The sequence below is a fragment of the Sinohyriopsis cumingii genome, chromosome 12 (genome assembly GCF_028554795.1).
Source record: "Sinohyriopsis cumingii isolate HCF-2022 chromosome 12, ASM2855479v2, whole genome shotgun sequence".
NCBI classification, from domain to species: domain Eukaryota; kingdom Metazoa; phylum Mollusca; class Bivalvia; order Unionida; family Unionidae; genus Sinohyriopsis; species Sinohyriopsis cumingii.
The window spans coordinates 22,279,806-22,298,386 of NC_142972.1; the positions used below are offsets into that span (position 1 = coordinate 22,279,806).

General features: G+C 34.6%; 1 protein-coding gene across 7 annotated transcripts in view; it reads right to left on the reverse strand.

Moving 5' to 3' along the window:
• Positions 1–1,956: 1,956 nt before the first annotated feature.
• Positions 1,957–18,581, reverse strand: part of LOC149786090 (baculoviral IAP repeat-containing protein 7-B-like) — a 71,350-nt gene continuing 54,725 nt past the window's right edge. For 4 of the 7 annotated variants that reach the window (XM_089976389.1, XM_089976388.1, XM_089976390.1 and 1 more), the window contains 2 exons: positions 14,816–14,992; positions 1,957–13,438 (listed from right to left, as the gene is read on the reverse strand). In XM_089976389.1, coding sequence (XP_089832515.1) covers positions 13,236–13,438; positions 14,816–14,992 — 380 coding nt within the window. In that variant the 3' untranslated portion in view covers positions 1,957–13,235. The remainder of the gene's footprint in view (positions 13,439–14,815; positions 14,993–18,581) is intronic. The other 3 variants (XR_016424871.1, XR_016424870.1, XR_016424872.1) reach the window with 3 other exon arrangements.

Consider the following 18,581-nt stretch of genomic DNA (forward strand, 5'->3'; position numbering starts at 1 on the left):
AAAGAACATGGCAATATCTGAGAGAAATCATCCTGGCATGCAGAGTTAATGCAAATGATGCTGATCTGCCATCCAATATAGCTTTTGTCAATAAAAACTGCACAATATTTATGGAACTTGACTCCAGCTGCCTTGGCACTAAATCACCTGCTTGTGTTGCTGTTCCATAAAGTACCAAACAGATGATGCCGACCTTCCTATAGAGAATGAATTAATTTCTTAAAAACTGGACAAGTTTTAAATGACTTCTTAAGAACTCGATAAAAGTGAGCCAAATTAAATTGAAAGCATTCTTACCAGATGCCTTTCTAGCTTGCACAAATGTTTATCATTCATCCTGTACGAGTACCATTACATATACTAAAATCTTCTGATGGCTCCTTTACACAAACCTCCTCAGCAGAATTCAACCAAAATGGATATGAAGCAGTCTGGCATTAAGACCTTTAATATTCTGCCACAAATGTTTCGCCTGTTACTAAAAAATCTCGTGACTTTGTAAAACTTTGTAAAACTCGGGTTGATTGTGACAAATTTTAACAAAATAAGTATCTTTACATAGTTCTTAAAGCATGATACAATAAAGACAAATAAAGCCAATATACCATCAAACATCGATGCATTTACAAAAAAATAGAGGCACCCTTTTTGTCTTATTAAACCACTCAGAAGAATTTGAAGTAGCTGGACTACCATCATCCAAGGTTTTTGGCCAACTGCTCTTGAATCTGGGTACTAGGCAGCTGTATATATCAGTGACTTATCTCAGCCCCATCTAAGCCTCTTGCTTATTTATACTGTGTTTCACTTGGATATATGCAAGTATACATTGTTAAATAAAGTCAAACCTGCCTTTGAGATTACTCGACTTGGGAGGTTGATTTTTCTCATTCTGACTGATGTTTATTGGCTTGTACACAAAATATAATTCATATTTTTGTCTTTGTCGTCACTTTCTTGTAGTAAAAATGTTAAAGAGTCTGTGATAAACTTCTAAACAATGTTATGCATTAATTGCACTAAACATGGGTATATTACTGCACTCCATCTCTATAAAGGCCCTTCATCATATCATGGTTCCTGTTTAAAGGCAAGCATGGTCATGGATACCATTTCTTCATTCACCAGTAAATATTCCATGAAATGTACTTGATTATAAGGCAGTCTCATGATAGGAAGTATACTCTATGGCTCCCATGAGCAGTGTTATAACGAGGGATTATTGTATCATGTACATCATTATAAGGCAGTCTCACTATAAAGTGGTATATTCTTACTCCCATGGACAGCATTATAATGAGGGAGTTCTACATCATTATAACAAGATCTCACTATAAGGCAGTATACTCCAACTCCCAATGACAACATTATAATATGGGAAAACTATCATGTACTTCATTATAAGGCAGTGTACCATATTATCCCATGGACTGCATTATAGACAGGGAGTATTCTTCTGTACATGTAATGTTTGCAAGGGTTAATCAAAACATTCCCCCAAAATATGTATGTTTTATAAACAAAGTAATCCAGTGTCATACAATTTGCCCATCTATAAATGAAAATGTCCCAATTTATGACATGTCATTTTTAAGCTGATTTCACATGCTTGAAGATGCAGTATCATCTTTTGCTATGTCCTATATGTAGCTGCATTGACAGAGTGGCTGATGAGTCAATTTTTGAACAGCAATGATAACATTTTTTGCAAAATTAAGAAAATCCTTTACACCAGCGGTCTCGAACTCAAACCATCCTGAGGGCATTTTCAATGGCCCACGGGCTGCACCACCTTTGCTATCTCATGATGCCATACGGCCCAGAGGCCATGTGTTTGATGCCCCTGCTTTACACAGATAATGATAATAATACTTTAATTGTAGAGGGTGATTCGTTTAGTCAAGAGCTTTTCTCTCTCTCGAGGCCGTCTTACAAAAAGTATAACAATATACATCATAAGATACAAGTACAATTTATTTTAGCATGTCTTTAGTATCATAGATACTTAATTCTATTATAAACTATTAGTAATGCATACATATTCATGGTATCTCTTCTTAAATACTATAATAATTTCTGCAGATTTTACATGCAGTGGAAGCTTGTTCCACAGAACTGTACCCAAGTTATTGGAAGCTTTTCATAAATTGCTTTGTTCTTGGTTTTAGTGATCAAGATTTCTGTGTGATTTTGAATAAAGTCTGAAAAAATCCTGGGCAGCTCTATTTATTGAAAATCAGTCCTGTCATAAAAAGCTGACTTGGATGCTATGTATGGACTTAAAGTACTTGCTAAATCTGGAATCAATAGATTGGTACAAAGTAGACTTCTTTGATATGATCATTACAGGTGATGACTTGGATACTGGGACACTATTCTGAACCCAATTAAGAGACGAAAAGTAGCATAATGCAGCACACAAGTTTGCCATTTCTTATAAAAGTATGTACTTCTAAATCTGCTGGAAAAGTTATGTGGATTATGTTCTTCAACACACAAGGATGAATATGGTGCCAGAGAACACCTCAGTAATTTACAGTTCTACACTAAATTAATCAAATATAATGTATATGTCTATTTGCAAAATTGTCCAAAGCCACTGACAGATGCTTTTAATTTGCAAATCGTACAAATATGCAACTTTGTAATGCAAACCTTATAAAAAACCTGGTGTTGAAACTTTAAATCACCCACCATCTAGCCCAGATTTAGCTTCTTGTTACCTCTGGCTTTTTCCAAAATTGAAAGAATTCTTATGAGAAAACCATTATGAAAGCAGGGGAGAACTCAGGCATGCAATCACCAAGTTGCTGCCGATGCTATCACGTGCTGGTCTGCAGCAGGTGTTCAAGACGTGGTTCACAAGATCAGAGTAGTGCATCAAATCTAAAGGAAGTTACTTTGAGGAGGACTACCATATTATAGAAAACAGTTAAGTAACCTTTTCTTTAAAGTGTTTGTTAGATACAATATTACAAACATATATCCTGCAATGCTAGATTTAATATGAAAATAAATGAATCATCATTTATATTTGCAGTGATACAAAGAATTCTTCTGGGCCTTGCTAATATCCCAAATCTTACAAAAACATTACTTTCTCATACAATTGGATGGAAAACATTCTGCACTGTTGAATACCTACATTGGTATTTTGGGTATGGGACCAATAATAAATTTTTGGTGGTGGGCCCATGATTTTGGTGATAAAAATTTCCAGCCCTCTAAAAGTTTGAAGTCGTCTTCCTTTGATAGAAAAATTCCCAGGCCCCTCCAGTTTCCCATGCTGCAATGATGTCCCCATTAATAAGTGGAAGATAAAATGACTTCAATACTATATAAATCAGTATGTCCCACAGCCTGGTAAAATATGCAGAATGAAAACTCCATCAACAAACAAACATCAAACCCATCATTGGAGAGGGACATCCCTTGTATAAAACAAATCAAACTGATGAGGTGGTAATGTGCTGATCCCTAATCAGGCACACATACCCAACTCTTGCATACATCCTGAATGGTAAACCAAAGCCAGAGTGCACACTTTGCAGTGTCCACTAACAGTGGAACATGTTGTCCAGTATTCCACACTGTGAGACATAAGTTTTTTGGATATGAACTTCCACACTGTGAGACAGAAGTTTTTTGGATATGAACTTCCACACTGTGAGACAGAAGTTTATAGGATAATTATGAACTCTATTGGGAAACTTGTTGGGGGAATGCAGTCAATAAAAAAAATATGACACCAAATTTTAAGGACTTTTCTAATACCTTTATTGATATATACCTTTCAGTTGTGTAATTGATTATCTCTTCATTTTTAGAACTTTAGCTTCTAATGATCACATATTTGTTTTATATCACCAGTATTGTGCTTTTAAATCATACATACACACATACATACATACATACATACATACATACATACATGGACTGCTACAGTGGCCTAAGTGGTTAGAGTATCAACCTTAAATGTGGAAGGTTGTGTTTTCAAACCCTTGCTGAGTCATGCCAAAGACTCATAAAAATGGTACAAGCAGCTATCTTGGTTGCCGCTCAGCATTAACAGGTTCATGTTGGGACTAGTCGACCTGGTGTCAAGTTAATGAGACTGGGTGGGACATGATGCCACATGTCTGCAGAATGATGCCCCAGTGCTTAACATCACTATAAACTGCCATAATGCAGACATCATGGTGACGTGACTCAAATTGTTAAAGCTATGTTAAAAATCCAAATGCACACACACATACATAATAAATACATAATTAGTGATGACTTTACCATTGAAAATTCATCATATCTAATATAGGTAGGAAATACAGGTACAAAATAAAAATAGGAAAAATACAGGTAGATCATAATTCCAGTAAATTATTGTGCGTATAACCTTTAGTATCAACTTAAACCATCAGCAAACCAGTCCTTATGGCCATGCATTTTTACTGCATGACCCCTTCTACTGCTATGTTTAATTGTGAATCATCCATCCATCAACATTTGATGTCTTCTTCCAAGGCAAAACACTTTTCCAACTTCAACCAAATCAGAGTGGAATCATTCTGAAAAATTATTTTATTTAATATTGTACGAAGATGCCTATCTCCCATTAAATGTTACCACCCCAATCTTCTGAGTACTGACTTCGGAAAATATACTTTTTTTCAATATTGATCATATTTTAAAGAAATAGTTTTGGTGTCAAAATTGCTTACATTGATACCAATCTACCTTCATGTACTAGTAAATCCTATATTAGTTTAAGCTGCAGTTCACATAAGACCAAAAATGATAAACTAATGGGAACAAAACGATAAGTAAAATACTACAATACTGCCTGTAACATAAATAAAACACTACACTACCACCTGTAACATAAATAAAACACTACACTACCACCTGTAACATAAAAAACTGCTACACTACTATCTTTTACATTAATACTACACTACCACCTGTAACATAAATAAAACACTACACTACCACCTGTAACATAAATAAAACACTACACTACCACCTGTAACATAAATAAAACACTACACTACCACCTGTAACATAAATAAAACACTACACTACCACCTGTAACATAAAAAACTGCTACACTACTATCTTTTACATTAATACTAAACTACCACCTGTAACATAAATAAAACACTACACTACCACCTGTAACATAAATAAAACACTACACTATCACCTGTAACATAAATAAAACACTACACTACCACCTGTAACATAAATAAAACACTACACTACCACCTGTAACATAAATAAAACACTACACTACCACCTGTAACATAAAAAACTGCTACACTACTATCTTTTACATTAATACTACACTACCACCTGTAACATAAATAAAACACTACACTACCACCTGTAACATAAATATATACTACACCACTATCTGCATCTCAAATACAATATTACATTACTACCTATAACTTGTATAAAAGACGACACATCTATAATATAATTACAAACACAAGACTACTACCTATAACTTATATAAAAGACTACACATCTATAATATAATTACAAACACAAGACTACTACCTATAACTTATATAAAAGACTACACATCTATAATATAATTACAAACACAAGACTACTATCTGTAACTTAAATTAAAACTGTGATATATGTTGCATAAATACAATTTATGTATTTTTGTGGATATCAGATTTCATTGTTTGACACAAAACTTTTCTTCTTCGATAAATTCAACTTCATGGATTGGGCATGGAGTCCTATTGTTTCAAGATCATTGTTGATAGAGTTTTTAAATTATAATTATACCAACAATAAAATCTACAAAATTTAGTTTTGTTTTGTTGGTTTTAATGGCAATTTCAACACAATAATCACTATATCAAGCTGAGGAAATGGAACCTAATGACTACCCTAAGGACACGCAAAGGAAGGTGATATATGCTGACCTGGGCTGGTAACAAACAGGCAACTGATGGATAAGGGGTACAACATGCTACCAAATGAACTACTGTGGCTTTCATGAAAAATGGGGAATTCAAACAGCAATCAGAAGCATGGTTAATCCCTCCTCCTCACTCCCCTTACTGATTGTAGCTACTATGAATGTCAAATTAGCATCATTTTGCAATTTTGTGTCCAGTGACCATGACCTTTGATTTATTGATCAAAACTTGAAATTATTAGGGACCTGCTCAAATGCAATACAACTATTATGAAGTTGAAAAAAACTGAGTGTGAAAAACTTGAGAAAAAGTTGACGTTATGTGAATCCCAAAATGACAATTTTAGTTTCTATAACAATGGCCTTTTACATTAGGGCTTGTGAATCAATAGGGAGGTGCCTCTTCCTAAGTGCAGACAAACTATCAACGCTTTATGAAAATTGGATCCAGTAAACTCAGTTTATTAAATAAAACCCACAAAATTATTATACCAGCTCCAGTGACCCTGCCCATTCACTTTCCAATGCTGAGTTGATAAGGAGTAGCTCCTACCTAGGTTTAGTATACCTATAAAGTTTTCTGAAACTTGGGTCATAGAAACTTGTTCATCATGCAGGGAGGAAAATCACAATTTTACCCTGACCTTAGACCTAGCAGTGCCCCCTCCCATATGTAAGCCATAGATGAAGTTAGATAAAAAAGAACACAGAAAATTAAAGTTATGTTATCAAAACTACCTTGTCCACAGGTAGATGGAGAGACATAAAAAAAATAAACCAATTGTTCAATCAATATCATCCAAATATATCTGTATTGTGCATTTAAAACATTGCCAAAAAGGTGATGATGGCATGATCCCCTCCAATAAAAACAAAAACAAAATATGTTGAATAAAAAAAATTAAACCTAAAAGAAATTCATATTATTTGATTATAAAAATTACAAACAGTTGGACCCAATGCATAAAACCTCCTCAGCTCTCGCACAGTAAAATGACAACAGTTGGACCAAAAGTATTAATCTCCTCAGGTCTCACATGGGCTTATCTTAAAATGCACATAAATAATAAAATAGTATCTACTGCAATAAACATCATTGACTGTGGTTTAAAAAATACATGTACATATATACATCTGTCGCGATTCACAAATTAATTTGTATGAACATCTTAAAATAATGCTACATTTAATCCACATAACAAGTAACTATACAAACATATAGCCATCATAAAACAATTCAACAGTATGAATTACATTACAAACTCACACAAAAAGTAACTATTTTATACTTACATATATTTTTAACAACAGAAAAAACTATTTTAGTGGCAGTAACAATATTTAGGAAATTTTTTATCTGATATTGAAAAAGCAGTAAATTCAGGAGTAACTTGAATAATCATTAAGCATGATCCAGAACATTGGATACTACATGTAATAGAACATTGGACACTAATAGAACATTGGATACTAATAGAACATTGGATACTAATAGAACACTGGATACTAACAGAACATAGGATACTAATAGAACATTGGATACTAACAGAACATTAGATACTAATAGAACATTGGATACTAATAAATAATGTATCACCACTGCTGTTGCATTTCTTATACTGATTAATGCAAGAGGACTGTGTGGCAGCACTATCTTTGGATTAAAAAACAATTACAAAATGTTACTGTACTAACTGTAATGATGTTGCTGTGATCTTAGTAACACTATCCAACCATCCCTGTGACCTTAACCTTTCATCATTTGTAGCACCCATTGCTAGGTGTATTTCTGACAAACACAAATCTGAGAACAATTTATAAAAAGACAGAAGATGTAACTTTCATCAATGTAACCTAAAAGATAATAAAATTGTACATTGTGCCCTTAACCTTTGACCCTATGATATATCATTATTAATGATATTTGATATATCGTCATCAAGGATATTCTATGCACACAAGTGAATCTGTTAATCTGATCCCTATTCACTGGCATATGAAAAACAACAAATTGTGACCTTTACCATTCACCATTTCCATGAAGATTTTCTATATGATTAACTTCTTTGCAATGCCTGATGGTAACTTATCCACAGCAACAGTATATAATTCCTGCCATAGACTTTAACCACTAATCACTCAACTAAAATTAAAACAGCAGCCCCATTTGATCTTGACCTTTAAACTCTACTGCCTTCAATCGGGGAGTGGGGAGGGTGTTTCTTCCTTCCTGATGCAATTGTAGAAAAACAAATCTTGATGCCAAACAGACATTTTCTGACATTCACTGTAGGTGTGACAAAAATAATAAAATAAATCTGTGATGTCACCTGCTCTATACAGTCATAGGTGAAATTGTAAAATACATAGTAATAGTTCATTCCGAGAAAGCACTTCTTCATCACAATATGACACAGCATTATTAATGAATATATTAGCATTGTCCCTATTTTATTCAGCAATAATATAAAAGACTGACTAGCAAAGAGGGTGTGAATTTAAAGCGACATTTCTGTAGTAAATACTAGGCTCATGCTAATATCAACTGTAAATTAAAGTAAACTGATATATCAAAGTCAAACAAATCAGAAGTGCATATAAAATAATCATCACTAAAACAAGCTGTTTACTCATATATACAAATTATTTCTCCAACAGGAGCGCTTTTGAAATAGTCGACAATCTACACAATGGTAGAGATGATTGCATGCCACACCAAAGAGAGTTAAGTACCTTGCACAGAGATATACCACCTTCTTTTAACAAGATTTACACCCATTGCATACTGGCTGTGAGTCACAGCTCATGACTGAGACACCATCTGGTGGCAAGAAATATCACTACAATGAGGGTTCAAAGTGATCAGACATAAAATGGTTAGTGATACTGAGGATGTAACAAATGTTGAAACATATATATATGTCACCCAAGCATGAAAATTAAGTTACTGTGACTCAGTTTTGGTATGGGTGAGTTACCCTACTTGTGAGGAAACCACAAACCAATTAAAGGAATAAATATGGTCCATGATATAGACTATAATGGACAGCTTACAATATACAGGATACAGCAGCATGAAAATTAGGTCACAGTGTGACCAATCTGGGCTACAGTTGACTTTTTGGGATGCATTCAGATACCAATTTTTGTGCATGAAAGTGGAATAAATTCAGAGATGCTGAAAGTGTAAGGAACTGACAATTGAAAATGTGTGAAAATTTGGTCGCATTCAACCAGTCTGGATATGGCAGGTTACTCACATTCAGCCAGTCTGGATATGGCAGGTTACTTACCATAAGATCTTTCAGCCAAAAACAATTCATTCAAGCATGAAAATTAGATCATAGTGATAAGTTTTGGCATGACTGAGTTAATCTTCTTGGGAAATGTCCACATTCTATTTTTCATGAATGAAGGTGAAATTGGGTAAAAGACAATAAGGGAATAACCAACAATGATCAAGGGATGCAACATGAAACGCGGAACATACAAATAGAAACAAATGAATGGCAAAATGCTATATGCCCTTCCAATTTTGCTGGCAAGAGAATAATAACTCCACAATATTGATTCTAACAATAAGCAGAATGTGAGTCACAGATTTTTCAATCAAATGGACAAAACGCTATCAAGGAAGATAATTAGAAAGAGAAACCAGGCTTTTAAATAAACAACCAAATTATTATGCTTTAAGGCAAGCAAATACCAATGATGCCAAAATTGTAAAAGTTTGGATAATACAGACAAACCTACTCTAACAGTCACCTTTATTTGCTGGTGACGTGGTCTCAACAACCATTCTCATTTCCCACTGGAATTTCCTATATAAATGTCATGTATTAAAAAGTAACCTACTTTACACAGTCAACAGCCAGGTGTTCCACAATAGTGTTTAAATACTGCTTTACACAATTACTGGAGTGTATCAACCATCTCCACAATGTGTATGAAATGAAATACTTATTTTTACAAGCAAGGCATTGTTGATGGTAAAGACATTTCTTTTGTTCACCATACCCAAGTCAATTTGTGTGTAACTTTCAACTGACTAGTAATTCCTTGCTATGGCAAAGTACATGTACTCAATACAGACCTGCATCCATGCATGTACTGATAAATGCACTAAATATTTTCATCAGAAAAGTTTAATAGAGAACTCATTTTTGTTAAATTTGTTTCAGGTTGTCAAATCTGACTTTTCAATTTTTATCATTATCTACTGTAGTTTGATAATCAAGATTATGGTTAATTCTAACAATGTATTGTATCATTTAAAAAAATCAAATTCTGGTTGAAAAATTGCACCAAGAATAACAGCCACAAATGTGCAAAAGCAGTAAATTAGTACGGAAAAGTCTCAATAAAAACTCCATGTAATGTGTTCTAAGAAAAAGAAAGGTCATAATACACATTCCTGACCTTCATTATTTATCTCCATTTGAGATAAAAATGCTCCAAGATGTTTACAGGCTGTAAATGACTAATCCAAGAATAGATAAGGGACCAACATTACAGTCATTATTTCTGTTGGTTCAAACTTTTTAAGGAATGTTCTGCCAACTTTTGCAAGAGTTTAGAAGTGAGGACAAAAACTTGTCCCCATGTAACAGCGAATAAATGAGTGGACCAGTGTTTCCTGTATACATAACTAAGGAGGCATCAGAAGTCTTTAAACAATGGTGACCTGTCAATCATTAGGTTGACAATTTTTATAATTGGCCTAGGTCTATTACTTCTCAGACTACCAAATCCAGCTCCAATCAAGCTGCTGAGCCAATTGTCTCCTATACAGCATAAGTATCAAGAGTAAGAATACTGCACACCTTGTGCTTAAGAGTTCTCTGCATAGACACCCGAAACAACATAGCAGACTCTGGAAATTGCAGACCAGCATGTCTTGAGCAGATGAGCTAATTGTTTCTTTATGGTATGTAAGGCAAGAGAGTAACAAAATAATGGCACATTATATACCCACCCTGTGCACAAGAGTCCTCTACACAGACAACCGTGACTGCTGACCTTTCTTACCATTAGTACAACCCATCCACAAAATCTAGATAAAGAACATACTCTACGGACAAATTTAGCCATTCAAAACCCATTTTTCTTTGTGAACAATGGCCTTGACTTCTCACTTTTCAATCCCAAAATAAACATGCATCTTCCAAAACATAAGTGCAAGTTGTTTACAAAACTAAGGTCAAGGTATAAGTTACATAACTAAAGTTACTATGCATAAAATATGCTTTCCCTTTCAGTCATAGTGACCTTAACATCTGGACCCCCAAATATATAAGCTTCTTTCTTATCCAACATGCAATTCATCCACAAACTTTCATGAAGGTTGTTGGGAAAATTTTGTGCAGAAATCATTTTTCTTCATTCAATCACAGTAACCTTGACCTTCACTTTTGACTCCCAAATTTAAATGATTTTTCTTTACCTCATGTGCAAAAAATTCACAAAGTTTGGTCCAGGTCTGTAATATAGAATTAATATTATTGTACAAAAACTATTTTTCTTCTTTGTATCACAGTGTCTCTGACCTTTTGAGCCCAAAATCAATAGGCTTTTCATTATACCAACTGAAAGCCATCCACAAAGTTTGATCCAAGTCCACCATAAATAACTCATTGTATCATGTGGAAACCATTTTTCTACTTTCAGTCACAATAACCTAGACATTTGAACTTTTGACCCCAAAAATGATTGGCTTCTTCCTTCACACATGTGCAAGCTATCCTCAAAAGTATGGAAATTACAAATGGCTGAGAATCTGATTTGATGTGCAGCATCAAAATTAGCAGCTGGCTGATCGACACATTTCAAAATAATATGCTCCACCTTCAGGCTGGCATATAAAAAAACATGCAACTTAAGCAAGATTTCCTTGAAAAGACGAGTGCTCTTCTCACCAAAAAGATTATCCAAATATCCAATACAGGGCTATTTTTTTTTCTTTTTAAATAGTGAGTGCTGAACCACTTCTAATATTCTTGAGCAAGACATATTTTAATGATGGTCACAATGGCAGCCATACTGAATGTAAGACTAGCACCATTTTCATTTTGGACCAACTAGACAAAATTACAAGTCTTTTGGAGAAAACTCCATGATAATATGTTCAACCATTCAGGAGGAGTTGCAGTAAGATTTTCAAGATGACCAGCAAGTTGGATATAAGAGTGATATCATTTTCATTTTAGAGCAACTAGACATCATAAGAAGCCTGCAACTCTAGAGCCACAAGAAAAATCAACATCTAAATTGCACACCTATGTGTGTAGACGTATGTGTCTGAATGGAATTTTACAGTTTAAAAAATATGTGAAATCAGCCCCTAAACCATCAGTCAGTATCAGTACATGTTTGAGGCTCATTAATTGGACTACGATTGGAGTACTATATATACTCGCTTACAGGTCAATTAGAATTGCATCAGATAATGTGTCAGCAGATCTGGATCTATGCAGTTTGCTATGCAGAACACTTGGATGGTCTGGACATGATTTATGTACAAATATATATACAAGCCTTTATATTACTGATCTGAAATGTGCTGCAAGGGTATCTACAGGTCTCATTTCTTCATCACAATGGTTTGTTTTGTGCAATTTTTCAGTGGCTATACATTGCAGCCAGTATATCTCATGGAAGAAGAATCTGGAAAGACATATAAAACCACCGACCCAGGGTATGTTCTGGCAATCTTTCTCACACACCCACTGTCTGAGTGATTGAACTTTCATATCTTAATAATATAAAAATGAGATTGTAAAATATTTACTTGCAGGTTTTCAGTTGTAACTTCAAGTCCTGGGTATAAAAATTTTACAGCAAGAAATAATTTTTCTAAATTGGAGTCATTTCCATTTCATTACCTCTCCTCAAATTTTCCTTCTCTACATACTTTGATTCAGCAACAGAAATTGCTAAGAATGTGATATTTTTCCAAAACCTGTAAAAATCTGAAGCGATATTGAAGTTAAAAATATTTTTAACCATACCAAATTTAGAAATAAGAAATACTACCAATTTTCATTTATGACAGAACAGAAGCTCTAATGGAATCTATTTTCTAGAAGAAACAAATCTAAGCTTTGTTGTTATTGTTGTTGAGAAAAGTAGCTTAAATATGAAAGGACACAAATATTAATTATTTTATTTAAAAAATATCATTAGGTTCTGATGATTCTGAATATTTAATAAACATTAAATTCATTTCAGATTATGATTTGAGTTTGAGTGTGCACTTAAACAAACAAGCTTTGCCAATATAGGACTTGATCCCTTTCTCCTAACTCAAGAAAGTCCGGATTGTAGCCCTGATTTTGACCCTGCATATTGGACATATCAGCACTTTCTGACTGCATGTGATGCATGTCACCAGGTGACCACATGGTAAAAATGTGACAGCAACAGGCTGATCCATACAGATCTTACACACAAGATGGTCTGGTACTTGCCTGTACACACTCTCAGTGTATGAGGAGGGGGCACCTGCAAAACAAACCATCTGAAAATAATATAAAATGAATCAAAGTCAGATGCTTTCTGACCCATAATTTCATCATCCAAATGATCAATCAACAAAAAGTGGTAGATCTGTAGCTGCAGATAACAGATGATAGTGAGGAAAAAATGAAAAAAAGATAAAGTATGGTAGACTAAAGCTGAGAAAGAAACCTCAACATGACATGAAACCTATTTATTAAAAATGTATAAATGGTACAAGTTCATAAAAATATAAATTAACCCAAATGTTAATAATACTGAATGATGGACATCAAGATAAACTGACAGATGAACAGCATAACACTGTGCATCCGACTTTTCAAGAATACCAGACAAAAAAACATTCAACCAAATGATTATATGTAAAACTCTTTATGAACATTCTTCCATATTGTAATTATTAATGGGCCAGATCTTAACTTCATCTTCCATATCTTAATTATTACTGGTATCCAAACCCGACTTCATCTTCCATATCTTAATCATTAACATGATCAGTTCTTAACCTCATCTTCCATATCTTAATCATTACTGGTATCCAAACCCAACCTCATCTTCCATATCTTAATTATTACTGGTATCCAAACCCAACTTCATCTTCCATATCTTAATTATTACTGGTATCCAAACCCAACTTCATCTTCCATATCTTAATCATTAACATGATCAGTTCTTAACCTCATCTTCCATATCTTAATTATTACTGGTATCCAAACCCAACTTCATCTTCCATATCTTAATCATTAACATTATCAGATCTTAACCTCATCTTCCACATCTTAATCATTACTGGTATCCGAACCCAACTTCATCTTCCATATCTTAATCATTAACATTATCAGATCTTAACCTCATCTTCCACATCTTAATCATTACTGGTATCCAAACCCGACTTCATCTTCCATATCTTAATCATTAACATGATCAGTTCTTAACTTCATCTTCCATATCTTAATTATTACTGGTATCCAAACCCAACTTCATCTTCCATATCTTAATCATTACTGGTATCCAAACCCAACCTCATCTTCCATATCTTAATCATTACTGGTATCCAAACCCAACTTCATCTTCCATATCTTAATCATTAACATGATCAGTTCTTAACCTCATCTTCCATATCTTAATCATTACTGGTATCCAAACCCAACCTCATCTTCCATATCTTAATCATTACTGGTATCCAAACCTGACTTCATCTTCCATCTCTTAATTATGACTGGGATCCAATCTTGATTTCGTCTTCCATATCCTTATTATTACTGGGTTCAGATATTTACACCTCAACTTGAACTTTGTCAGCATCTGTAGCTCTAAGGTGGAATTTTGTTATCTCTCTTTTACAGATTCTATTATTCTCACCTGATGTGGCACTGGTAACAAGACTTGATGATCCAGCAGCTGCTGCACCACTGATTATCCCCCTTGATAAGTTCTCTGGTGATAAGTGTTCCAGTTTCTTTTGAGCTTGTTGAGTCTCTTGCTGAACTTTATACTTGTTCAATTCATCAAGTAGTGAATTTATATCTTGAAACTCTCCTAAAAAGAAATACAAAATATGCTTAACAAGCACGAGCAACATTGTTTCATTGCATCAACTTCAGGCTTGAATGCAAAGATTTCAAATGTGTCTGACTAGTGGGAATTATACCAAATGTCACACTCCAAGATTTAGGGGCACCACTGATAAAGGAGAAAGTACAGGACAATGGTGCTTGTCCTACAATTCACAATGAGCAAAGTAAGTTAACATACACTTACAGTATTCCTGAATCTTGGATTGGAATTTATGTTTTAACATTAGTGTGAGAACCATGTGCTATCTGAATGGACAGCTGGTGAAAATGACTGCTTCTTGGATTAGCATTTATTTTTTAACACTAGTGTGATAACCGTATGCTATCTGAAGCAGTCAGCTGATGAAAATAACTGCTCGGAAAATGAACTTGAAATAGCACTAAGTGCACTCGCTCTGCCTGTCTTTTTTTTACATACATGAACTTATTTTCACACTGTAGGTTTTTCAATTTACAGAAGTACACTTATGAAATTTTAACACACACACACACCCCAAAAAGATACTGGCTTAGTTTTTCTTTTATTTATCTTTCAAGTTCAGAAAGAGGAAATACATTTTCTGAGCTACTGCACCAATCTTCAGATATGCATATCATAGTAAGGCTCATCACTGAGATGCATATCTCACTGAGAGGCCAATCATTGAGAAGCATATCACACTGAGATGCCAATCATTGAGATACATATCACACTGAGATGCCAATCACTGAGATGCATATCATTTAAGCACCATCACTGAGATGCATATCACACTGTGATGCCAATCACTGAGATGCATATCACACTGAGATGCCAATCATTGAGATACATATCACACTGAGATGTCAATCACTGAGATGCATATCATAGTAAGCCCAATCAATGAGATGCATATCAGAGGTAAGTCCCATCATTAAGGTGCATATCAGAGGTAAGCCTCATCATTAAGATGTATATCAGAGGTAAGCCCCATCATTAAGATGCATATCAGAGGTAAGTCCCATCATTAAGATGCATATTAGAGGTAAGTCCCATCATTAAGATGCATATCAGAGATAAGCTCCATCATTAGGATGCGTATCAGAGGTAAGCTCCATCATTAAGATGCATATCAGAGGTTGTTGTTGTTGTTGTTGTTGTGGGGTTTAACGCCATTTTTCAGCACGATAGGCTATACATGGCGGCCAGTATTAATGGTGGAGGAAGAACCCGGAAAACCCCGGAAAGAACCACCAACCCACGAGAAGCTACTGGCAAGCTTTCTCACATGCCCACATTGGCTGAATCTTAGACTCGAACCGCCACAGACAGAGGTGAGATGGCAGTGATCCGTAACGAAGAGCGCTTTAGACCACTCGGCCACTTGGGGCCCCCATATCAGAGGTAAGTTCCATCATTATGATACATATCAGAGGTAAGTCCCATCATTAAGATGCATATCAGAGGTAAGCCCCATCATTCAAATATCAAAATAATGAAAGACTCAAACCCATGCAGACAGAAGTGAGATGGCAGTGATCTAGAATGATGAGCACTTTAAAGCACTTGGCTATTCGGGGTCCTCCAAAATAGAATGCTAGGACATTTATGTACATTTGCACAATTATTCTTCTCTTTTCCATGTGAATATGAATGATTAATAACACAGTGCAAAAAACTGATGCTATGTGAATTAAAACATGCTGATTAAGCTTTTTTGTCTGTGTACAATATACCTTGAGGCAGCACTGTGTTTGAAAAGTACCTATATACAGGAACCTAAGTGTCTTGGCAATAAAAGGGGGAAAAAGACAATTTAAATGTGAAAGTGCTGAATAGAATAAAAGAAAATACACAGTATATTTTCATTTATTTTTAATACAATAAAGTAAAAAATAATCAAAATGCAAATTCATGTATTTTAATGGAACAAAGTGAAACAATCAAAATGCAGTTTCACAGGTTTCCAAATACATGTACTGGTGTTTGAAGAATGACTCAACTTTTGTATCCTGTGACCTTGTACCCTGTGACCACTTACTGCTGAGATCCTGATCTATTTCACCCCAATTCAAAGAAGCACAATATATTAATTACATTACAGGAATAAGTGCAGCAGGTTTCATGTTTCTACATTTTAGCATAGACTTTGTTTCCATGCTCAGAAGGTACAATGTGCCTTTTGTAATTAGTTCACTATTCACACTGGTAAAGTTAGGGGAGGGGGGATTTGGTGCAAGAAATGCATAATAATTATTCAAAAGAGTTTCTAAATGCTTGAAATTTAAATATCAGCTACTGCACCAATCTTCTGAGATGCATATCATAGTAAGGCTCATCACTGAGATGCATATCACACTGAGAGGGCAATCACTGAGAAGCGTATCACAATGAGAGGCCAATCACTGAGAACCATATCACACTGAAATGCATACATAAGAGTGTCCAATAATAAAGCATTTATTTAAAGACTGGATCAGAATTATACAGAAATGTACAATAAATCTTAGAATTCAATACAAAAGTCTTCCAAACACTTTGAATAAGTGTTTTTCGGAAGAGCATCATTCCTAAGACAATTGTTAAATATTTTTGTTACTTTCCTGAAATAGGTTTCATTGGAGACATGGACAAATATTCACATTTAATCCCAACAATGCCCCAATGCTCCTCTACATCCTTGATTGCTTACATAAACTTGGTTTTGATTAGCTGAATCATCACTTGCTGACCACGGTGGTACACTTGACAAGCAAGGAATAGTGTGTTCATATATTGTTCTTGTGGGGTTTTGTTGGTTTTAACAACACTTTTAAAATCTGTTGACTATATCAAACTGAGAAAATGGGAGCAAAGTGCCTTTCTCAAGGTCTCACCAAGGCAGCTTTCCTTGGCTGGACTGGGTGGATATCAAACCTGAGACACTTGCAGGATGAGTCCATTGCTTTACCATCTGAGTTACCTCAGCTTCTTAGTGTGTGTTAGCAAAACAGCATTGCCCATCAGTAAGTGCACTGAACAATGTCCTTGCACCATAAATGGGCCAGAAAAATATTTAAAATATTTTTAAATAATTAATCAATCTACTGAAGACCGTGTCACATTGGGAAGTATAATCTTTCTTTGTATTTGTTGCATAGCCCTAAATTAGGTACAGTATGTGTATATGACAAATACAAGTTTCATTCAAACAGCCACCTCACACATATGGCCAATGGAAGTTGTATTCAAACAACCAGTTCACACATATGGTAAACACATAAAGGATATTATCTTTTCCAATGTTAATGGCAGAATTATTTCATTATGTGGTACCAAAAACATGATATTTTAATGAGTATCAAAGCCACAAGTTAAAATGTATCATTTCTGGTACCACATAATGAAATATATCTAGTATTAACACAGGAAAAGAAAATGTTCTTTTCATTATATATCAAAACTGTGTGAGAATCAAAGTTTACAAAGAATACAACATGCTCACCACCCCACCCACCTGCCCTTTTCTTAATTCACATCACTTTCATAGGTTGATCATATAAATATATGTGACTTAAGAAAACAGTAGGACTGGGCTGACCTAATCTCTCAT